At 32.9% G+C, this 25,347-nt stretch overlaps 3 protein-coding genes across 6 annotated transcripts in view; all 3 read left to right on the top strand.

The window, feature by feature from the left end:
- ugt5g1 (UDP glucuronosyltransferase 5 family, polypeptide G1) overlaps positions 1 to 25,347 on the top strand; it is a 64,667-nt gene that overhangs the window by 34,784 nt on the left and 4,536 nt on the right. For 3 of the 4 annotated variants that reach the window (XM_073907014.1, XM_073907015.1, XM_068222369.2), the window contains 3 exons: positions 19,217 to 19,346; positions 24,886 to 25,023; positions 25,155 to 25,212. The gene's annotated coding sequence lies outside the window, so the exon portion shown is untranslated. 4 annotated transcript variants of the gene reach the window in all.
- Positions 7,850 to 9,635, top strand: ponzr3 (plac8 onzin related protein 3). Its single transcript, NM_001327984.1, is given in 4 exon segments — positions 7,850 to 7,919; positions 8,019 to 8,134; positions 8,242 to 8,396; positions 9,122 to 9,635. Coding segments are annotated over 3 exon segments (381 nt in total). The 5' UTR covers positions 7,850 to 7,919; positions 8,019 to 8,031; the 3' UTR covers positions 9,245 to 9,635.
- On the top strand, positions 12,950 to 16,725 carry ponzr4 (plac8 onzin related protein 4). Its single transcript, NM_001327980.1, is given in 4 exon segments — positions 12,950 to 12,989; positions 13,223 to 13,349; positions 14,972 to 15,126; positions 15,902 to 16,725. Coding segments are annotated over 3 exon segments (381 nt in total). The 5' UTR covers positions 12,950 to 12,989; positions 13,223 to 13,246; the 3' UTR covers positions 16,025 to 16,725.

Below are 25,347 nucleotides of genomic sequence, written 5' to 3' on the forward strand. Positions count from 1 at the left end.
TGAACTGAGTTTTAAAGAGATAGTTCACCCCAAAAAGAAGAAAAACACATTTACTCGCCCTTTACTTGTTTCAAATCTTTTTCTCAGCACAAAAGAAGATACTTTGAAGAATGTTAGAAACATGTAACCATTGACTTCCACAGTTATTGTTATGCCTACTATGGAGATCCGTGATTACCTTCTTTTGTGTTCAACAGAAGAAAAAAACTCATGAAGGTTCATAACCATTTTTGTCTGAACCCTTTAAGGCATGGAACATATGCTGATGGAAATATTGCTAATAGAAAGAGACATGGTCAGCGACAAAAGATTCCCCAAGTATAAAAATATTTTAAAATATAATTGCAGCCTATATCGCTGATACAAGGTAAGGTTAATTCTCTGAACCACGTGCACCTAAAAATGTGACACGCGTAAGTTAACAGCCAATAATGCGTCACATAAGAGGGCCAGCGGGATGCATTTCCCATGAGAGAGTCGGCACAATACCCATTGTTGAAGAATAAGAGCTATCATTATCAGAAACTTAGTGGTGAAAACCCTGCTGATGCAGCAAAAGTTTAGACCCGGGGTGTGCAAACTCAATCCTGGAAGGCCGGTGTCCAGCAAAGTTTAGTTCCAACCCCAGTTAAGCACACCTGAACTAGCTAATCAAGTTTTTTCTTCTGGGTTCATACGGTCCTGGAAAACATTGACTTTTGACAAGGCATTTTCCAGGCCTGATAAACCAAAAAAAAATTTTGGAAAAGTCATGGAAATTTGTTTAACAAATATCTGTGTACCTGAATATATTTGAGATGATAATATTGGGTAAATTTCAAATACAATTGCGATGTCTATCCCTTCACCTGCATTCATTGTGTGGAGCAAAAAGAAGCTATTGAAAGATAGTGTGGGTGCTAAAGGCTAACTTGTGCTAATTCAATAAGTTGTGAATTTCTAAAAATGTTCACACAAGATATTTCCTAAAAACTATTTTACAGGTATAAAATAAACATAAAACAATGTTTTTTTTTATATGATGTAATAAATTTGAACATGCATTTTTTCTTATTTACCACATGTACGCAGACATCACATGAAACATTAGGTCGTGAATATTTACCTGCAAGTTTTTGAAAAGTCATGGAAAAGTCCTTGAGTTTTAGTAGTAAAAATTGTATGTACCCTGTTTCTAGGTATACTAGAAATTTACAGGCAGGTGTGTTGAAGCAGTTGGAACTAAACAGGACACCAGCCCTCCAGGACTGAGTTTGGACACCCCTGGTTTAGACGAAACAATATTTATTTAAAAATTAATATTTTATAATGTAGGTAACTAGTGTGTATACATATACAGCTGCCACTAATGTAGTCATATGTATATACACTATATCCTATTTGCTTTTGGAATGGAATACTATTGGAATTCTACTGGAATACATACTTTTCTTATATAACACAATATAAAATAATTACAGTTTTCATAATAGAAATAAATTATTAGTAACGAGACGAATTTTACACAAAATTGCTTTTAGTGTTCAAACTTTTCATTTGGAGCAATATACAGTTGAAGTCAAAATTATTAGCCCTCCTGTGATTTATTTATTTTTTGTTCTTTTTTAAATATTCCACAAATGATTTTTAACAGAGCAAGGAATTTGTCACAGTATTTCCTATAATATTATTTCTTGTGGAGAAGGTCTTATTTGATTATTTCGGCTACAACAAAAGCAGTTAAAAAACAAAACATTTTAGGGTCAATATTATTAGAGCCTAGTCAAGCTTTTAAATGTCACTTTAAGCTGTATAGAAGTGTCTTGAAAAATATCTAGTCAAATATTGTTTACTGTCATCATGGCAAAGATTAAAGAAATCAGTTATTAGAAGTTGATTATTAAAACTATTATGTTTAGAAATGTGTTGAAAGAAATCTTCTTTCCGTTAAACAGAAATTGTTGAAGCTTTTATCTAAACCAACTTATAAGTGGGGATGAGAAGAAGCACTTCATCATCATTCATCAGACAGTAGCAGTATATAATGGCATGATAAGTCAAGTTACTGAATCTAAATCTTTTTAAATTATTGATTAAAAGTCTGAAAAATGTTTTCCCACTCACATGCGGAGCACACTAAGATGAAACCTGCAATGAAACCTGATCAAAACCAAGCCACCTTCTTGTGCCAAACTACATGCAAACAGGCAGTGTTGAGGATAACGCATTACAAGTAACACGAGTTGCGTAATAATACTTTTACGAGTAAAGTAACACAATTCAATTCATGCTTATTTCTATAACGCTTTTACAATGTAGATTGTGCCAAAGCCGCTTAACATAGAAGTTCTAGTGAAATCCAGATTTCGTAATTAAGTAATAATATTTGAGTTACTTTTTAAAATATGAATGTAATCCGAGTTACTTATTAGCTTAGTTCATTCGCTTTAAAAAAATAAATTGCTCAATTAAATTGATGTAGTCACATTAAATCCCACACAGAAAATGCAGGAAGAGACAGAAATAAAGATGGCACTGTACAAAAATTCTGTTATTTTTCTTTTTTTTTTTTCAGCAGCTGGGGTGCCGGGAAAAAAAAACATAAAATAAAGAATATTAAGTTACAGAAATTTACTGTAAAATAACAAAAGTGAAATTACAGAAATTTCCTTAAATTTAAATTTCCAGTAAATTTCTGTAATCTAACGTCTGTTATTTTATGTTAATATCAGATTAACCTAATAGCGGATAAAATAACAAATTCTTTTTACAGTGTACATTCCTGCGACGGAAATATTCTCTTTATTTTGAGCGCATTGAAGAAACAGAAAACAGAATATTCTGAAGGGACTGTGATTTGACTTTTTTAATAAGTAGCAAAATGCATCGCTTTAAAGTTTTATTAATCTGTAAATATGTATGGCATGTGGAGCTTTGGGGTCAGGAAGTTCTCAGAAGATAACATTATCCAACATTCATATTTTTTTTTATCCAACTTTTTTTTTTTTTTCAACATTTTAGATGTTGGGAGGGGGGGTGTATGCTGTTGTATTTTGCATAATGTCGTTGTATTTGCACTGTTGTTGTATTTACACTTTCATTTTATTTGCACTGTCTGTATTTTGCACTGCCGTTGTATTTGCACTATTTGTATTTTGTAATGTCTGGAGCCAGCACCTAAGCTTTTCACTCATCATAACACACATGCTGTTGATGATGTGACAATAAAAGTGATTTTATTTGGTTTGATATATGTTTTAAAGGTTAATAAAGGTTATACAGTGTGTTGTTAGTTAAAGAGCTCCTCTATTTAAAAAAATACATTTAAAAAAGCCCTGCAAATTCTGAAAGAGATCAAGCCTTAGCAGGTGAGAAAAAGCTTTAAAAAACTTAAGTAAATTTTAAAAAGTAATGTAACGCATTACTTACCAAAAGTAACTTAGTAGCAAAGGTAGTTACTTTTTGGGGGGAGTAACACAATATTGTAAAGCATTACTTTCTAAAGTAACTTTCTCCAACACTGCATACGTGTAACTAACCAAATCTTGACACAACTGCAGCTCTTTATTGTTTTGATTAAAGCTATTAAATTTTTATGTAAATAAAACCTTACCCAATTTTGAGCCTGTGTGATTTGCAGCCTGTTGTTTGCTGACAGGAGTGTCATCGGTGTGCACTTCTTCTTCTGCTGTTGTAGCTCATCTGCTTCAAAGTTTGTTGTGATGCTCTCATGCAGACCTCAGTTGTAAAGTGTGGTTGAGATACCGTTGCCTGTCTATCAGCTCAAAGCGAATCTCCTTTGACCTTTAAAATCAACAAGGCATTTTTATCATCAGTATTGTCGCCACTGTCACTTATCGAACAATCCCTTTAGAAAATTTGCATACTAGCTTTTGCAGTCTCTCCCAAGTGTGTAACAACTACGACTGAGTTGCTTTCTAAGAGTAGTATTTCAACAATTGCATATTTAACTGTGGAATATGTAGAAAATGCAGCAGTTTAGGAAAGTGGTGATTTTGAAGCAATTCCGTCATTCATTAGGTCAGTAATGATATATTAAATCATCATGCAATTACAGCTCTTTGCAGTGAAGTGTGAATTCCAGCACTTGTACAAACAAAAGTTCAAATAGCTTTATTAGCATGGAGGAGGGTCTACACCTGTGTGTTGCCTCAGGGGGGTCCATTCCTGAGTGACATCTGTTTGATTGCTTTTTGTGTAGCAAACTTTCTTCTTCTATACATAATAGCGTATACTATTCAACACACTTTCACGTCTGGCACGTACGTGTGGAGTTCTGTGAAAAAGCGTGAGACTGGATCTAAAAGGGAAGAACATTGTGTCTTGTGCGGTAGAAATGATGGTCTAACTCAATTTTTGACTTGACTTGTCAAACTCAGATGAGCATTTATTGGTAACTATGGAGCCAGATCAGTTTAAAAAATAATACATTTACAAAATAAAATTCCTACATGCACAATTTATGTTTCCAATATCAATTTGTATGTTCAAAACATGATTTATAAATACGCAAATCTAATTTGTAAATTCAAAACATGATTAAAAAGTACACAAGTCCAATTCGTAAATTCAAAACACGATTCATAAACGTACAAATTAAATTTATTTGGCTTAAATAAGTATGATTGTTACTTTTGAATTCACAAACTGTGTTTAATTTACTAAAGATTTTGTAAATGGGAATTGTGCTGTGCATGTTTGGGTTTTCATTTTGTAAATGTATTATTGTTGAGGCTGATATGCCTCCATAGGTAACACTTTAAAATAATGGTTAATTAGTTAATGTGTTTACTAACATGAACAAACAATAGTCATACCTTTATTGCTTTATTAATTATTTTTTGCTAATGTTATTGAAGTTAAATAACTTTAGTTTCAATACAATCTCATGGCAATTCGTAACTTTTTAATTTAGTGACTAACATATATGAATTCATACGATCTCATTCGTACAATTTATTAGGAGTTGCTCATCCCCCAATGATGGCTAGGTTTAGGAGCAGGGTTGGGTGTCACGCCTGCTATCTAAAATTGTACATTTTTGAATGACTGAATTCGTACCAACTAGCCACTAAACTGATAATGCGTAAAATATTTACATTTCCTTGTGAGATCAGGCTGGGGTGCGTTTCCGAGACAACAACATAACATTTGAACTACGTTAGTTATAACATAAAACGTCTATAATGATGCTCTAAACGGAAGGGAGTAACAACTTCTTTAGAGAAAAACCCATAATTTTTTTTATTATATCGTTTTACATATGCATGCATAAAAAAATCCACTATTAGTTTAGGTAAAAACATCCACTCGTTTTCCATATTTATTGAAATATATGTAAACAGCAAATAAAGGGCCAATGTTTCCTTTACAAAAAATATTGAGAACATTACATATTCTTTTGTAAAACAGAAAACCACTAACAAAAGCTAATGCGTATTCTAATGTCAAATAAATCGTTAATTATTGTAATTTACAGTAGGCTATTTATTCGAAGAAAAAAAAAATCCTACCTAATGATACATATAATAATAATAATTATAATAATAATAATAATAATAATAATAATAATAATAATAAATTAATAATATAATAATAAATTATTATATTAATAATAAATTATAATAATAAATTATATATAATAAATAATACATAATAAATAATAAAAAAATAATAAATTAATAATATAATAATAAATTAATAATATTATAAGTAGGATATTGTTTATTTATTTATCTATTTATTTATTTTTCAGTCTACGTTTACAATTTGGCATTCAAACCACTGCAGAAATGTTCTAACCAACAGTATTACAGTACAGATACATTTCTTTAAAAAATAGCCTATTATAAATTAAAAGCATTAACATATGCTATATATTTTAGTTTTCACAAGCTTTGGAGACGTAATGTAATATCAGCTTTTAAATAATAGGCCACTTAAAGCTTTCGTCATGAGCCTGCGTTTAAAATGGTACATGTTTTCAAACTGCACTATGAAGGAAATGTAATTGTCAATATGAAGATCGCTAAAACTGTAAAAAAAATACTTTGAAAGCAAATTAAAAGAGATGACTTTCATGTTTTTTTTAATTATTCCAAACTTAAATGATTGAATGTTTAAAAGGAATAGGGCATAGCCCCTCTATGCCCTATTCATTTCAAATGTTAACTGGGAGTAGAATGCAGCCAGGAGCAGTGCTTCTAACTACAGCTCTAGAGGTGTAGTTGGAAACGTACAAGTTAGAAACGAATGTTCACTGGAACGATGGATTTGGGAAACGCCAAATCAACGAACAAAGTTTGTAACGACAGAACCTGCAACCTTAATTGGCAATTAATTGTTTTCAGAAACGCACCCCAGGTTAGTTCATGTGTGTACATGCATGTTAGTTCATGCATTTACTGTGCATTAACTTAATGTTAATGAGCACAACTTTTGGATTTTAATATTGCAATACTACATGTTGCACTATGATGACTATGATTAATTAATGCTTTACAAGATTACGTATACTTATGTGTTAATGCATTAACTAACATGACTTAATAGACCGTTATTCTAAAGTTTTACCAAATAATTTCTATAACACTAAACTTTAGACTGATAGGTTTTATTTAGTAGCACATCTAACTATCACTACCTCTGTGTTTGACATCCCATTATGTAAACTGCATGCCCAATGTAAGATGCTATACAATTAAGTGCTTCTGCATTAGGGCTGCACAATATATTGGAAAATTATTGTTATCGCAAAAATAGTATCTGCAATTTTTTGTTGTGCTGAATAATTGTGTGCTGTGTTTCCCAGTGTTGGGTTGGGGCTGGAAGGGCATCCGCTGCATAAAACATGCTGGATAAGTTGGTAGTTCATTCCCCTGTGGCGACCCCTGATTAATAAAGGGACTAACCCGGAAAGAAAATGAATGAAAGAATTTGTGTGCTGCATGCATTGGTTGTTTATCCAGAAATGACCAATTAAATGGGGCCTTTACCCACCTCTCGAGTAAGTGCTGTAAATAAATATTTATAAAATGAATATTTTTACCAATTTCTTACTAAATATAGGAAAATGATAACAGCCAATAAGAATCAAAATTTCCTCTGAGGGAATTTACACCTTGATAGTTTTATTAACTCAGAAAAAGATGTTGCCTGTTTATTTTAGTATCATTATATGAATAAATTATTTTGTAAGAAATAAAATAGCATAAAATTCATAAAATATTATTTTGAAATTATATTTTGATAATGAAAAATCATTATCGCAACACTTAACAAGTAAAACGCAGCCCTATTGGTTATTTAAGGTGATAACTACCTCCAAAAATTTCTATTTTGTCATCATTTACTAAGCCTCAATCCTTTATGAACTTATAAAAGATATTTTGAAGAATGTTAGAAGCCTGTAACCATTGACATCCATAGTATTTCTTTTTCCAACTATGGATTTCAATGGCTGCTGGTTTCCAATGTTCATCAGAATAAAAAAAAACTTATAAAAGTTTGGAACAACTTGAGGTTTGAGCATATAGTCTGTAAATTCTTATCTTCAGGTTAACTATCCCTTTAAATGTGAACACTGAAAAGTAAACATACTGCATTTGTTCTTTTTACGTTCCTTTTTTTCTCACCAAGAATTCTCAGTATGTATTTTCATAAAAAACTCAATATTTCTCACGTCAGCAGAAGAGGTAATCACCTGAAATCTATCGATAAAGAGAAAAGCATGTACCCGATGAACCTGTTCTGACTGTGTGGAGACGTAGCGTTGATGATAATCTCCTGTGTCTTCACGTGTGTACGTGTGTTTGGCCACTGTCAACTCTATAAAGCACAGTCAGACTCTCAAAAGCGCTCAGTCTCGTCTTCAACCTCATCCTCGAAGCCTGTCTTATTCATCTATCTCCTCACTTACGGTAAGAACTGCACTCAATGGGTTTCATAACAAGAGCTAATACCTTTTCATTACATGCATTTTTCACTTTTTCTAAGCATTATTTAATTTGTGTTAACAGAGCTCTAGTCATCATGGCTACTAAGATGATCATTCAGCAGCCTAAGCCACTAGTTTTGGCTCCTGGTTCCGACCAGTGGTCCACCAGCATTTGTGAATGCGACAACCTCCATGAATGTGAGTACTTTTCATGCCTTCACGTAACATTAGTGAGGCTCAATAGTGTGTATGTAATTGTTTTTTGTGAATGTGTGGTGACTGATTTACGTGATCTTGTGCGGCAGGTTGTTTTGCTGTCTGGTGTTCTCCGTGTTTCGCCTGCATCACAGCCCGGGATCATGGAGAATGTCTCTGTCTGCCTCTGTTGGACAGTTTTGGCCTCTGCCCACCAATCACTATGGCTATGAGAGTGTCTGTCCGACGCACCTACGGGATTGAGGTGAACATTTTGGATTTCACTTCAAAAAAAACTTTTGACATCATTAAAACAAACAAATTAATGTATAAATGTTAGCAAAAAGACTTGTATTTACATAATGAAACATAAAATAAGTATTAAATAGAAATAGAACATTTTAATTACATTTAATTTAAATGAGTTGTTTAAGTTTTTGCTCTTCAGGCAAGAGTGCAATAACATTTTTGCTGAATAAAAGTGTTTTGTTTCAGTGAATTATTCAGTGGATTATTAATCTAAATAATCCAATAAACTTGACAAAATAGTATTTTTGTATAATATATCTGCAATTTATTAACTCTTTTTCAGTTTCTAGATACACATATTAAAGAAGTATATATATATACATATATATATATATATATATATATATATATATATATATATATATATATATATATATATATATATATACTTGTATAACAACATACAAGTAAATATATTTATGCAGTTTAACTCAATTAATTTGTAGATACAAATATAAGAAATGCTTTATTTACAATATGAACTTCATGCATGAAAGTATGCAAAATGTATGAATAACATGCAAGAAAAAAAGTTGATTTAAAATGAATTAGTTGTGATATTGAATATTAAAAACAGGTATTATATGCTAGAATTGAATTACTAAAATGCTAGATGTATCATTCTGATCATACTGAATTGTATATTGGGTTACTGATGCTCTCTCTGTGTCTCTGTAACAGGACTCTATCTGCAATGACTGTGTGCTGTCCTTCTGCTGCGGGCCGTGTTCTTACTGTCAAATCCGACGCGAACTAAAGTCTCGCAATCACCCGGTCAGCCTCTTCTGCAACAAAGTCAAATAAAGCACTTGACCAGCTTCAATCATCATCATCATCTTTAACCCTAACTAACGAAATCAAATAAACTTTGTAAGCATATTGGGAAAGTGTAAAACTTACTGTTTGGAATTCAGTACTGACCCGAGGAGTAGTGTGTGGACTTCATCTGTCGTCTGATAAGGAATGAAGACTGAAAATGCTTGGCTAAAAAGATGTAATATTTATACTTTAGTAATAATATTATGAATGTGTTATTAGGCTTTGAGCACAATGGCACTCTGTTTATATCAACTGTGAGATAATTACTTGTTTGTAAAGTCTTGTTCATTGTTTCGATGCTTTTCGTTTAGAATATTTTTTAATATAATTTGTCATTGCACATGTGTTGAAATAAAAAGAATTGTGATAAACTGTGCATATTTCGTTTGTTTCATTGTGTCCAATAATTCAGGATAAGTCATAAACCAGAATGTGTAAACGTTTTTTAAAAACAAAGTGGGGAAAGATATTAATTTTTAATTATACACTGTAAAATATTGTTGCAGCCTTACATTTTTTTAGTTGAATATAATTTACTTTTCTAGACATATCAGCTTACATCAATGAAACTGACTAAAAATTTAACTTAATAACACTTCTTTGTAGAACTTAAAGCAACATAAAAGATCTGTAAAGTCTTTACAGTGTAGGAATTACATCTTTAAAAGTATCATTACTGTTTTATTCCACTAAAATAGTTCCATTAGTTTATGTTAGTAAAATAATTATGTATGAACCTTGATGTAAAGCTTTATTAATCATAGTTCACATCTACTAATGCATTTTTAAAATCCAAAAATGTGCTTAACACGTTTTGTGTTAAAAAACTAAGAATGAACTTTTTTTTCATTAACATTAACGTTACGTTAACATTAAAGATTAAAAAAATGTAATGTATTGTTTGTTCATGTTAATAAATTGAATCAAATAAGTGTAAAATAATTGATATTTTAATAATTAGTGTAATTGTTTTATGTTAATGATAAGTAGCACTATTTGATTCCAAATGCTGAAAAAAAAAGTTTTTATTTTGCTGGGAAACTTCTCTTTTGGGATGCTTTTTTTCTGTTAACCACAGGTTTGAAATGCAAATTTGGGAACGTGTTTTCACGTGTTGCATTTTTAAAATGCACATTATAAGTGATTCAAACTCACAGTATTGCACTTGAGTTTGTGTGGATGATTTTTGCTTCAAAATACATTTGATTTTGTTTAGAAGCAGTCATCACAGTCCTGTGCCTCAAATTACACACTGATAATTATGATTTAGTAGTCACATAATAAACCTATAGTGCTTTCCCAGGAATTGCTCGAATTAATAATTGTTAGAATGAATAAAATACTGCAAATAAAACTAGTATTTATAATTAGATTTACAAACATTGTTTTTGGTACTCAGATGTGGCACATTTCTGCAGGTCACTTTGTGTATCTTCCTCATTCATTTATTTAAAAGAAATATCTCAAAATGTATTACGCCTGTCAAAGTATCTTCAAATGTGATACAGAAACATCTTAAAGTATAAATGTTTAAGTTTAGTGTCATTTTTGGTTTCTATAATCTCCGTTTTAATTAACTTAGTGTAAAAATGTAGTCAGTTTTAATTGATTTTAATATAAAATTGTGAAACAACAGTACATTTTTTTGTCTTAAATAACATTCATGTATGTTCATGTTTTAAACACATGGCGACATTTTCTTTACTTTAACAGATTTGCTTCAGTTCAAAATGTAATATAAAATTTAGTCCAGTATTTTGTGTTATTTAGTCATTTTCATCAGAAAGGAGAACACATTATTTTTATTTTTCATTTTTTGTATTTTTTTATTTTAACAGAAGCCTATACGTTAATATTTATTATAGTATTCTGTGTTATTCAGTTATTTTGACAGAAACCTGAACATATTATTCAGTTAAGCAGTACACGTGCGCATCTTTTTATTAGTCATTTGCAGATGGCTAGCAGATGATTTTGAATGCACGTGTACAGCACTGTTTTCTGCTTGACCGTAAACGCTACTTCACATACCAAAAGACTGGGAAATGTAAACAGAGACACAATGTACTGGCATTTAATGATATCTGGTCTATCGTTATCATCGTCAGTACTGCTGGAACAATCAAATGTTTTCACACAGTTTTCATACAGTGTTTTTGCTTATTATGAAAAATACTCTTAACTGAGGTTTAATCAATAATTATGTTATCATTGCAATGCTGCAACAAATAAAACCCTGTGTCTATATAAAGATTGTGACGTTAATCGTTTTAGTTAAATAGTTGACACAAGTTTTTATTTTTGTATTTAAAATTTTCATTTTAGTTACATTTTTATATATATTTTATCTTAATTTATTTTTTATATTTATATTATCTATTTTTTGTCTATAATAAAAGTAGTTTTTAACTTTTTATAAACATTTTAAAATCAAAATTGTTAACCCCTTTAAGCTTTTTTTTTTTTTTGATTGTCTGCAGAACAAACCAAATAGAATATACAATGATTTGCCTAATTACCCTAACCTGCCTAGTTAACCTAATTATCCTAGTTTTGCCTTTAAATGTCACTTTAAACTTTATACTAGTGTCTTGAAAAATATCTAGTCAAATATCATTTACTGTCATCATGGCAAAGATAAAAGAATTCAGCTATTATTATTATTATTGCTTTATCTAAGTAACGAGTAAAATAACGCATTACTTTTAAAAATTCAAGTAATAAAATTAAATAATTTTTAAAGGTAAATGAGGGTTAAACAGTGTGTTGTTAATTGCAGAGGGAAAAAAGAAGAAAAGAAAAAAACCTGCAAGTTCTAAAAGAGATCAGGCCTCAGCCAGGTCAGAACGCAAATGTAACTCAAAAGTAACGTATTACTCACCATAAAAGTAATGCAACTAGTTGCTTTTTGGGGAGTAACTTAATATTGTAATGCACTACTTTCTAAAGTTTGTTTCAACTTTTACTAATACATCCTTAAAACTGCATTTTTCAACATTTAATTACTGAGCAAGCATAGCATACTATAATGTTGTATTAGTCAATGTCACTTAATGCATTTACCAACATGAACAAGCAATGAACAATACACTTATTATTACAGGATTTGTTAGAGTTAGTTAACATTAGTTAATGAAAAGTTGTTTATTGGTAGTTCACAATCATGAATTTAGATTGTATGAATGCATTAGTAAATGCTGAACTATGATTAATAAATGCTGTACAAGTATTGTTAGTAAATACATGAACTAATGAAACCTTATTGTAAAGCGTGACTAAAAAACTTTGCTAATGAATTAATATATACAAATGAAATCCTATTTCTATGATCTTTCCTGATACTTTTTTTTTTATTTAGTTGACTAACAACATCGTTTTAGGTACTTTCTCGTAATTTCAGAATAGTCACTTAAAAATAACAGCTTTACCGCTCGCACGAAAAGAACCTAAAGTCCTGTGCATTTGGTATTTCTGGTCAATTTCCAGAATCTATTGATCTCGCATACCTGGCATTATTGTCATTACTGCCATGCTCCAGTCGGATGAGAACACAGCGGCAAAACTGTCTTTGATAAGCATCCTTCACAATGTGCGTACGTGTGTATGTGTGCATGTGTGCGAGTGTAAACCTACGTCTATAGACATTCCCCAATTTCTCCCTCCCCTTCTACATAAAGTGACAGCATCTCCTCCAAGGCGTCAGACGCCTGAACTTGCCTCTTTGTCACAGGTGAGACCAAAATCTGCTGCAGAAGTTTTCTGGGGTTTTAAGAGTTGCTATTTTGCTTTTTGAAGGCTGCTTTGTAAAAAAAAAATGTATTTAAAAAAGTTGATCATTTATTTGTTTGTATTTTATGCATTATTATTATCATGTAATATTTTTTTCGCTGACTTTCACAGTGACATTTGTATTATTTGTTAAAACTTTAGAATCTTACTTATGTTTTGCTTTTGGGATTTCAGAGTTGAATCAGACAAACGTTCATCATGGCATCCAAGATGATAATTCAGCAGCCCAAGCCTCTGGTAGTTGCTGCAGCATCAGATCAGTGGAGCACCAGCATCTGCGAATGCGACAATGTCAATGAATGTAAGTCACCCTGTGTTTAGTTTTATTTAATTTATCCAAAACGAAAATTCTGTCACTTACCCTCGGGCTGTTCCAAACCTGTATGACCTTTTCTGTTCTGTTGAACATCAATGTCAATGTGATTGAAGAGAGCGTTTCTAGAGCACTTCTTTGTTTGAACAGCAAAAATAATGTTTAAATATTGTTTGTAACCAAACGTATTCAGTATATACATACAATGGTAAATCAACTGGAACTGTTTTTTAACATATTGATTGCGTCTGTACAGTATAACCACTATTTTACTGTTTTTTTTTTAATACAATACTTTTACTCTGTAAATACATAGGTTTAGCTATGGTTAGAGTATCAAAACCATGGTTAATTTGTGTAGTTTAATATTCTTTGTTAGTTTTTTTATAGCAGAACAATAGTTAACGTAAAGGTGCCATAGAATGAAAATCTGGATATACTTGGGTATAGATGAATAATTGTATTTATTTATTTATCAGCATCCCCATTAGCCACTACCTGGGGTCCATCGAACACAAAACAAATAAACCAATAAAAAACATTAAAATACAAAATTCATCCATAATATTGCACCAAAATATTTCCAAAAAATATTTCCAAAAGCGATTTTTTTAAACCTCATTTGACTTGTTACAAAGCATGTAGTAGTAAGTGTTCAGTGCAAGAAAATGGCTTACCATAAGCCTAAAACAGCATTGTTTACTAGTTCTCATGTAAAATTGTGTAAAATCCTGGTGAAAAACAGGCAGCCAAGACAAAACACCAACTGTTCCATTGCACATGGGATGATTAATTGCATGTTTCAGGCACCATTTAAATGGCAAAATTTTCCTAGTGAGATTACAACAATGATTTTTAGACCTTATTTTTAAATTAAGTTTATCTATGCTTGCATTACTTACTATGTATATGGGACTCTTATTTTGAATACAGGACCAGCAGGACATTAACTTTGTGAAACAATGCATTAAATCTCATTACAGCTCGCACCGAATGCTAAATAGGGTAAAGATTGGTTATTATGGGTTATGGTAAAGATGTGTTTAACTGGATCTTTTGACATTTTAATATTGAGAAAATTGGCGAGTATTTCTAATGTGGCAACAGACATGTTCACATTTGCTATTAACATATTATACTGCTACATGTTTATGCATTTTTAAGTTACTAAGCTTTTAAATTATGATTATTTTAAATGTGTGTATTTCCGAGTAGACCAAAATCACCACACTGTATGTGTGTGTTTGTAAGAGCAGACACTGACAAAAGTTGGAGAGCCTCAGAGGAGAGCTCATTAATATTCTCCTTTCCAAATACAGTCAAACCTAAGTATTTCATTCTAGAGGTAATTCCTCTGGCTAGAAATGAGTATATAAAACTCTTTCTTGGGAATTTCAACTTACCAAAGTCCCATAACTATCTCTGTGTAGATATCAGAGAACAGTGCACTCTGTGGCATCTTGCAGGGGAGAAATGAGCTGTAAGAAATAAAATGGTAGAAACACTATCTTCAGACACATTTACAGTCATAGCAGGCGCTCTAAAAGCTGACTGTCTAGCTGTTTAGAAAGTGTACGAGAACAGTAAAATCAATTGTGGTGTTTCTGCAGGTTGTTTCTCCGTGTGGTGTTTCCCTTGTTTCGCCTGCATTACAGCCAGAGATCACGGAGAGTGTCTGTGTCTCCCTCTGCTGGACAGTTTCGGCTGTATTCCTCCAATCACGCTCTCCATGAGGGTTTCCACACGACGACGATACGGCATCAAAGTAAGAAAACATTTGGTTTATGAAAGTAAAAGGCGACATAGCTTGACGGTACTTTTAAAAATGGTCTGGTAATCTCTTATTACGAAAACATGTTTGTAAATTACACACTCAAGCCAGTTTTTTCGGTGTTAAAATTTCAGTCACTGCCTTACTTAAAGTTTATTAAAACTAACTTAAAACATAAAGTTAAATGTGTATACCTTAAAAAAAGGCAGATTAAATGGTTAGTTCACCCGAAGATTTTAACTACCACATCATTTACTCCTTTATGTAGCTTTAAACTTTTATGAGATTCTTTCTTCTGTTGAATACAAAAGAAGATATTTTGAAAAATGATGTTTGATGGTATCCACTGACCTTCTATAGTAGGAGAAAATGTATATTATTAAACAATAATATTGAAGTCATTGTGTACCATCACCTAGCATTCTTCAAAGTATCTTCTTTTGTGTTCAACAGAACAAAGGAACTTAAATAGGTTTTGAATAAGTGATGAAAACCTAAATTATGAGAGATTTCACTTTCAACTGTGCCTTTTACTTTAAGAAGTCAATGTAACAAAAAACATGCTTATGTCATTTACAGTATATGTTTAAGAACAAAAAGTTGTCTTTTTTTGAATTGAACGTTTTCGTTGGGAAAACCTGAGAAAAGTAGCTTTATGTGATTTGACATGATAGCTGCAGCACTCTATTATCATATCCATCACATTGTAAAAGTGTTCGAGGACCTTATATTGTTTCTCATAACTCATAACTTGTCCTCCCGCACACAGGATTCAATCTGCAATGACTGTGTGTACACTTGCTGCTGTGGGCCGTGCTCGTGGTGCCAGATCCGACGAGAGATGAAGGCAAGGCTCCATCCTGTCACTCTGTTCAACAACAGGCCAAACTAAAGATCACCATCACCCTCCTCATCTTCATCATTATCACTTTCATGGCAAATTCTCTCAGTGCTGCTTGTCTTTATCAGGTCACAGTCCTGTTAGTCCAAAAAAACACAACAACAAAAAACAAAGACTTGCTCATTCTGCGGGTTTAATCACAGTTTTTGATCTTCCTCCTACTCACACTGACCTGAGATCAGCCTTTTCTGGCGTGGCCGTGAAATGAGTTTTACATATTGTCCATGTGCGGCTTTAGTTCAGGATGTGAAGAATTCTGAACAATGGATTTATCCTGTGAAACATGAAGTTTTTTATTTAATGTTGAAATATGTTTAACATATCAACTATTTAGTTGTATTATTATTATTATTATTATTATTATTATTATTATTATTATTATTATAGATTGTTGTTGATTTTATTATTAAAGACACAGTGTATACTTTTTTAATCTGAGATGTAATCTTATTCTCACTCGCTGTTATATTGAGCCATTGATATGTGCCATTGGAGGTTTGATATTAGAAAGTGTTTGTAGTGTGTGTGTGTGTGTGTGTGTGTGTGTGTGTGTGTGTGTGTGTGTGTGTGTGTGTGTGTGTGTGTGTGTGTGTGTGTGCGTTTGTGCAGATTTGATTCACACATTGATTTGTAAATAATTGAATGTAGCAAATATAAATGTTGAGGATCTCAATAAAGCCGATTATAATCAAGCTGGTGTTTTGTGTTTTATTCAGAAAAATCTGTGCACTCTTAGGCTTTTTAAGCAAATATCTAGCTTAATATTTTATAGATGCTAAATTGAAATGAGTTCATATAATTTCAATACTATTATTTTTGTCCATTCAAATGTTTTACCTTTTAGAATAAATGGGAAACAAATTATTGGAAATTTTCGGCTTAGTCCCTTTATTGTTCTGGGGTTGCCACAGCGGAATGAACCACCAACTTATCCAACATATGTTTTACACAGCAGATGCCCTTTCAGCAGCAACCCATCTCTGGAAAACCTCCATACACACTAATTCACACACATACGCTACAGATAATTTAACTTACCCAATTCAGCTGTACCACATGTCTGGACTTGTAGGGGAAACCGGAGTGTAAACAAATTCCATTCATTTGAATAAATATTAGAGAGAGACAGCTCAGTGGTTAGCACCTCACAGCAAGAAGGTCGCTGGTTCAAATCCTGGCTGGGCCAGTTGGCATTACTGTATGGGGTTTGCATGTTCACCTTGTGTTCGTGTGGGTTTTTGGTGCTCCGGTTTCCCCCACAGTCCTATATTTAAAACATGCTAAGTGAATTCAGTAAACAAAATTGGCCGTAGTGATGTGTGTGAATGTGAATGAGTGTGTTTGGATTTTTCCCAGTACTGGGTTGCAGCTGGACGGGCTTCCGCTGCGTAAAACATATGCCAGAATAGTTGGTGGTTCATTCTGCTTTGGCAAACTCTGAAATAGAGTCTGAGCCAAAGGAAAATGAATGAAGGAATTATTATAGAGATTTAAGTACTTTACCAATATTTAGACAAAGTCTAGAAGTCTAAAAAAGGTCATATGTTCATTTTAGTAAAGATTTCTAAAAGAGAATGAAACTGCAGTGCATGTTAAACAATCTATTTGTTGATGGTGCATTTGTTAGACTATTTTGACCTTTTTTAGACCCACATTGAGGTCCTTTTTGCATGACCACAGATTAAGGACCCTATACATCCGGCGCAATAAGGCAAAAGACGCATTTGGCCCGATTTGTTGCTATTTTCAGACCAGCGCAAGCCTAATTTTCCTGCCTTGTGCCACGTTTTTTAGATAGTAAAGCCCCACTTTGTGGACTCATGGTTGTGCTGATCTATACAGGAGTGTTAAGGCGCATTGTTAGCACGTTACTATTTTGAGCATCTAAAATAAATTAGATGCACTTTAGACTTTGCATCTAGATTGTTAAAATAAAGCCATAAGAGTCAACTTCACACTACAATGTCCTCAAAAATTGGCCTATAGTTTATAAATGACGGCTCTGTAGATGTCAATCGCCAGAATTACAGAAAAGCTACAAATAATATGTTATAATACCTGGAAGCCTATTTGTAAAAAGATATGTATGTTACGTCATTTATTCATATTAACCAGGGGTGTCCAAACTCAATCCTGGAGGGCCGGTGTTCTGCAAAGTTTAGTTTTAACCCCAATCAGACACACCTAGGCAAGTTAATGAAAACTCTTACTTGGGTTTCTAGAAACATCCTTGCAGTTGTGCTGAGGCAAGTTGGACCAAAAATCTGCTGGACACTGGCCCTCCAGGACTGAGTTTGGACACCCCTGATATAAACCTTTTAGCTTAGCTTAGCATAAATCATTGAATCGGATTAGACCATTAGCATGTCACTTAAAAAAAGACCTAAGGTGCTGTGTATTATATTTGTATCTGCTGCAGCTATGCTACAACAGTAAAGTTTATTGATTATTACGACAAAATAAGAGAATAGTTCCTATATAAGCCTAGAAAAACTGGTATTATTTATGTTATCAGTCTTAGTACACAATCTAACTTAAAAAAAACAAGCTTTAAATAGGAAATTTATTAAAACTTTTGTCATTTTTGAGCAAGAGGCTAATGGGCTGATCCAATTTAATGATCTGTGCTAAAAAAAAAAAATCAAAAAGACACGACACAGAGATAATCTCAACAGATTCAAAAATGTATATGTAAAATCAGCTGTTTAACTCTTGGGAAGTTGTTAAATGAGCCTATATTCAAGAAGAAAAGTGGAATGCTTCCTTAAGTGATGTTTGTTTTATTTAAAATTGACTTATGTTTTAATTGTTATGTATGTGATGTAGGTTTTATTTTAATTAGTATTTGATTGTGTTCAGCACTTTGGGCAATGTTGTGTTGCAAAAAATGTGCTATACAAATACACTAACTAAATTAATTTTCCAGAGCAGTAGTACCATGTAAAAATGCAAAAGCAGCATCTACAAATGTATTTAAAATCTTAAATGTTACTACTGTAAATATACTCTGTCAATAAGCATTGAATATATATTTCTACAAACATCACATTTCAGCAGCCTCAGTTTTGTCTTGTGATTGCACTGACCAGTTCAGCACCAGAATCTGTGGATGTCTGTATGTTTGAGCTGAATTCATGCATTTCATTTGTTAATATATCTGTATTTTTATTGTTGTTCCTACAGGCTGCTTTGCCATGTGATGCTCGTCTTTGGTTTACTTATTCCACAGCTCTGCCCCGAATGGCTGTAGTACCATCACGGCTTCAGTATCTTTGGCCTCCAGGCTTCTGTGGGACATCTATATGGCCTACAGGTAACCTATGACTTGCATCCTAACAAAAAAGCACATTGCATAAATCTGTAGGTTTTGGACCTTATCATTGACAAAGTCATTTGGTAATGTAGTTTAGCATAATGCCCTTTATATAGCCTGCATTTGTTGAACATAGTAACAAAAGTCCAAAGATGATGTTTGATGAACTCTGACCAGCAAATTTTTATAACCAATAAATTGTCAACGTGACCCTTACAAAAAATAAATCTATGACCAATAGACGGTCAACTTGACCCTTACAAAAATTAACTGTGATTCTTCTAAACACTAAACCAAAAGCATGTTGGTTTATACTTAAACCGTGCTAAATGGTAACTACAAATCAACCTCAGTATTGCAACATTCACCATAATTTCTCCACAATATTTAGTGTGGTATAACTAAAAACGTTTAAACTGCTGCAACCTAAAGTTGTGTAGTTGCAGTAAAGCATAGTAGACTTTTTTTAAACCGTTTATTTTTACTTTTAGTTCAATTGTGCTTTAAAAATGATGCCATGGGTCGTGATATATTGTTATAACAGATTGTTATATCATCATATAACGACAATAGACATTTCGGTGAATGGTTAAGTGTTGTGAGACTTTTAAACAAATGCTATTTGTTTAATGCTATAAATGCTATTTAAATCTGCTATTTTCTCTGTGAAGTTGCTTTGATAGTTTGTATTGTACAGTGTGCTAGATATAGGTGAGGGAGTTAAAATCTGACAGCATGTAAGTGACATCCTGCAACATGTGGTCTTTGTGCCAAATAGTGACGGAATTAAAAAGACAATTAGCATCAAATAACCTGATCATACACTCAAAAAAATTTGTGTTGCTTATTAAATTACTTTATTAAACTACTTATTAAAAATAACCTCAATCAACACAAGTCTTACTTTTTTTTTTTTTTTTTTTTTTGGACTTAATTGTTTTATATTTAACCCATTCATTTTATATTCAAAGTTAACTTAATCTTTTTTTTATGTTAGGACAACAAGAAGGAACTGTGCTGAACCCAACATTTTTATAATGTATATCTGTGTGTATAATTAGTAAAACTGTCAAATGGTGATTTCTGCCACATCAACTATCATGACAACCCAGGCTAACGAGTGGGTGACCTCTCAGTGACCTCATCAGATTAACCCACAGTGGAAGCTGGTTGAGATTGACAATTGATGAGTGAATAGATTTTTTTCTCATGCTGTAGGAGTTGGACATTGACACTGGAGACAGTTATATCACTGTCACTATCATAAACGCATGATCGCATTATAAAACTATACAGACTTTATTCAGGATAAGGTGGCACCCATAAAATATGAGAAATAATTCAAGAACAATTCTCAGTGAGCTCCAAATATAACATTTGTATTCCCAGAGGCAGAGTGTTTTTGTAGCAGGTAATATGAACTATAGAAAGTAACAGAGGAAAAAGGAAGCTGTGGCCTTGTGATAAAGTCCGTGAAGTGAGTCATAGCCTGGATTCGTGGTCACCAATTACACCTGCCTTTGTTGCTGTTGGCAGCTCGCCGTTTCTTTCATACTTCTCACTATACAGCAACCAAACCTTAATGTTTGACATCTTTCCAGGATAAATCATCTACAAGTTGTTTGTGCTTTTTTATGAGAAGATCACACAGCTAGTTTGGCTTGTTTGGTTAGGATTTCGTCATGCGTCAAAGACATTTGTTAATCTTTTTCAAGCTCTGTTTTCACAAGAAGATTAAAGATGCATTGTGAAGGTTATTAGCTGTTGTATCCAGGTGTTTTAAACATTAAATGAAATCGTAAGTTCTGTACACCACTGTTTGAGCTTCAAAATAACACTGAACGTTTGAACTTTGAACAGTCGGTATAGATCATAGCTGGAAAACAATGTGCTCTGCTCAGCCAACTGAACACTGGAAAGTCTCGCTTCTTAACGAAAACAAGACTTTCACATGAACGAGAACAAGTAAGACTTTCACAAAGATCTTTTTAAACCATTCTGTGTTTTAAAGTTTCTGATTATTTTCATTTCTGTGTAAATTTCAAGATGAACATTTGACATATTTACCTCTGAATCTAGCAAATAAGTGGTTACATTCATTTAAATGCCAACGTACACTTAGCACTGTTAGCATGTAGTTAAACATCTTGCTGCTTGATGGGTTTGATTGTTTTTTAATAATTTCTTTTGACAAATCATACTCAATGCAGTCCACTATTACTTGCCAAAACATGTAGTAAAAGTACAATACAACACAAAACTTTATTGTCAGACTTGCATCTGAAATTTGTCTTACATAACAGCATGATAAATACTCCTTACAAAGAGACAAAGACTAATACAAAAAAAAATTACACTGACCTTATTTAGCTTCAAGATAGCCTGATGTACTCATGACTTTTTAATTTCATGACACTTTAATTCAATTGTTTATAATTCATGCCTCAACACATGACTAGAGTTTGAAATGATGTTTCTTGCCAGCTTTGTGAGGTTCTTGTAATACGAATATGTCATATAATTTCTCAAGAGGCTTTCCTATTATCTCTGAACAGATTTTAACCTGGTTCATCAACTTTGTTTTTAGACTCAAATACAGACTCATATACTGTAGTATCTGTTACTCAAATTCTACAAAACTATAAGTAATAGAAGTTGTATTATGCAGTCAAAATGATTCCATCTTATTCCCTGCACAATAAAAATGTATCTTACATCAAAGATGTTTCCTTCTAAGAGTGTTTCCAAGTGTAAGTTAAACTATTTGACATTCAAAGACTATACATTTAAAATGTTAAATTGATATAATGTGGGCATACATAACATGAATATATGCACTGCTGTGAATTGAAGAAATTATGGTGGCCAAGAGAGCTTAATGTGCTGCAGTTTAAGAAAACACATGCAATTACAGAAAACAGCAGCAAAATAAAAAAAGATCTTTATCAGTTTGACAGCACACATGCTGCAAATCCTCACAACACAAACACAAATTAATAAAACACACTGCATTTTCCCACAACACAAACCATTTACGAAAACATGCTGCATTTTCTCATAACACTTGCAAAAAGAACGTAACATTATGGAAATGTTTTAAGGGGACTCTAAAACTTGATGTATGCTGCTGTGCCGTGGCTATGGCTGCGCTGGAAACCATCTGCATTTGAATTTAAATGTACTACTTGGCCAATAGAAACGTACGTTCTATACAATATGAATGTGAGCAGTATAAATGGAGCTCAGTCGTACAACATCCACCATTTTGTCATAATCAAGTGACCTACAGTTGTGTCGCTTCACTCTCATTCATGAATTCTCTCACAGTGCATCATGGGATAGGCCTTCAGGGTACTTATCGCACGCTGTTTTTCGAATTCGTTTTTATGAATTCGGACATACTACTTGGCCTGCATAATGTTTTTAGCGTACTATTTAGTAGGAATGTTGTAGGTGATCTTTGAAAGGTGAGTTTTTTGTTTGTTTATTTTAATATCCTGATTCCCTTGTCTTTTGTATTTTATCAGCCCAAATAACCATAACCTTAATAGCCTGGTCAGTCAGGTTTTAAGGTCCCCTTAAAGCATCTCTGTTGTGTTCTGTGCTATTTAAAATTTGTTGTGAGAAAATGAAGCGCATTTTTGTAAATTGTTTGCATTGTGAGAAAATGCAGCATGTTTTACTAATTTGTTTGCGTTGTGAGAAAACTCATTTTTAAAAATGTGTTTGCTTTGTGAGGATTTGCAGCACATGTGCTGTCAAATGACATGTGATTTCTTAAATTGCAGCACGTTAAGCTCTCTCAGCCACTGTAAGGAGACAAACCAGGAGAAATTTTGGGTATTTTCAAAGCAGAATCCTTTAATTAGAACTCACTGTCGCTGTGTCAGTCATTGAAAAATCTTAACTACTGCAGCTGGCACTCAGTTAAATACACAGTTTTTTGGGCAGTGGTCTGAAAACTGGACTTACACAGTTTCAATTTACTACAACTTCGATGTTCAGCTGCTTTGGCACAATCTACATTGTAAAAGCGCTATAGACATAAACATGTTTTGAATTTAATTGCTTTTTAGTAGAAAAAAACAGGAGCCATTACATGTTTAGTAGAAAAATCTTGCCTGAAAGTATCCCCCAGCCTTTTGTTAGACAAAAAACACAGCCCTGCCTGGAACTTATAATATGCACTACTTTTGAGACATGATACTGTATTTCACACATAGGCAGTCATGCTGATGAGCCTAGAACTTATATTTTGAATTACTTTGGAGAAACGATACTGTCTCTTACATATAGGCAGTCAAACCTGATCTCTCAGAATGCATCTTACAATGTAAAAACGTTTACATATAGAGTGAACTCTGTGTAATCTAAAGGGCAAAAATATAGCTGTAACAATATGTACGATAATTATGCACTCTGACTAACAAGTGTCCGACAGTTGGCAATGCATTTTCTGTGCATGTGTTTGAAAACGTAATATTCTGTAGTGCATTTAGTTATTGTTTAAGATCATTTGGTGATTTCAGTCATTATAAAGAAGGTATCCTTCATTTTATCATCAGTGACCTCCAGTCCAAACAGCATTTCGGCTGTTTCGTATAAATATTTTGTGTTTTCTTAAACATTTTTAATTTTCCACACTACATGTTTGCTACATGTCAAAAGCGTCCATGTGACTATTGTCTGTCTGATGCGATTACAGTATGTGTGATTGGACAGGAATCACAGGACTGATTATTCTGCTTAGCCAATCAATGTAGATAATAAAAAAAATAAAAATATAAAGTAGTGACTGCTACATGGAGTATAAGGAATGCCATACACATACATATCTAAAAATGTGCTCAAGTACTCATTTTTATACTACTTACTAATGTACAATTCCTGAGGAAAAGCTACTCAATTACAGTCATTTGAATGTTTGTAATTCATGACTTTACACCACTGTTGGTTTTACAACAGTCTGTATGGTAACTCTTCTGTTATTAGTCCAAATAAGTTCTGCCTGAGTCACAAATTACTGTACAAGTAAGAAAGAAGGATTAGTAGACCCTATTTAGTAGTTGTTGGTCCATATTACTGACCCAGTTGAGCAAGAGTGATTGTATAACTCATGAATAAACTTAATACACAAATACACTTCAGTGAACATGTACACATAGACATTAATTAAATGCTATAAAACTGCAGGTCAACTATGTTTAAGTATAATAACTTACATTCCATTTTAACTTCTAATGCAATAATATGCACCTTTTGTAGCTGCTTTGGAACAATAATTATTATAAAAAGCGCTATATAATTAAACTGGAATTAAATAAAGACTAAAATGTGTTGAAATAATGCATAGTACACACTTAGTATGCTGGCTTTTGCTTTGCACAGAATAGATTACGGACCTTTAGAATGACTGAAAATACAAGCAATTTACTCCAAGGATAACTGATCCAAGTTGTTTTCTGCCAAACAAAGCCCATGTGTGAGCGGAGTGCTGATTGCCCTCTTTGGACACTCTTTTTTTTTTGTTGTGCCCCAGTTTTGCTTGGCGTTTCTGTTCAGAACTCCACATGGATGGACAAACTGACGATCAATGAGGTTGTTTTCTGTTCTTCGCTCTGATTGAAAGCTGATCCAAAAGTATGACCACAGACCACTTCAGGTCTCATGTTACAGAGTAAGTGAAGCCAGTGAAACCGACAGCCCCTTGCCTGTTTTGGCGTGTCTTATATGCTGGAGTTGTATATGATTATATCAGTGTTGAGTGCTTGAGTATACAATTTGGAAATCCGTGGTTTGTGTTGGCAGTGTTTGCACGAGACAGTTGAAGATTCACCAGGATTTTCTTCAAATAGTCGTACAAAAGGTAAAGTAAACCTTCCTGGATTTTTACTTCAACACTTTAAAGCCTCAAACGAAGATTAGTACGCATGTGCTAAATATCTGTATATCTCATAATGTGTTGAGCAAATAAATTCTTGACGTATTTGCGCACAGCATG

Source organism: Danio rerio, chromosome 7 (assembly GCF_049306965.1).
Source record: "Danio rerio strain Tuebingen ecotype United States chromosome 7, GRCz12tu, whole genome shotgun sequence".
Taxonomy (NCBI): Eukaryota; Metazoa; Chordata; class Actinopteri; order Cypriniformes; family Danionidae; genus Danio; species Danio rerio.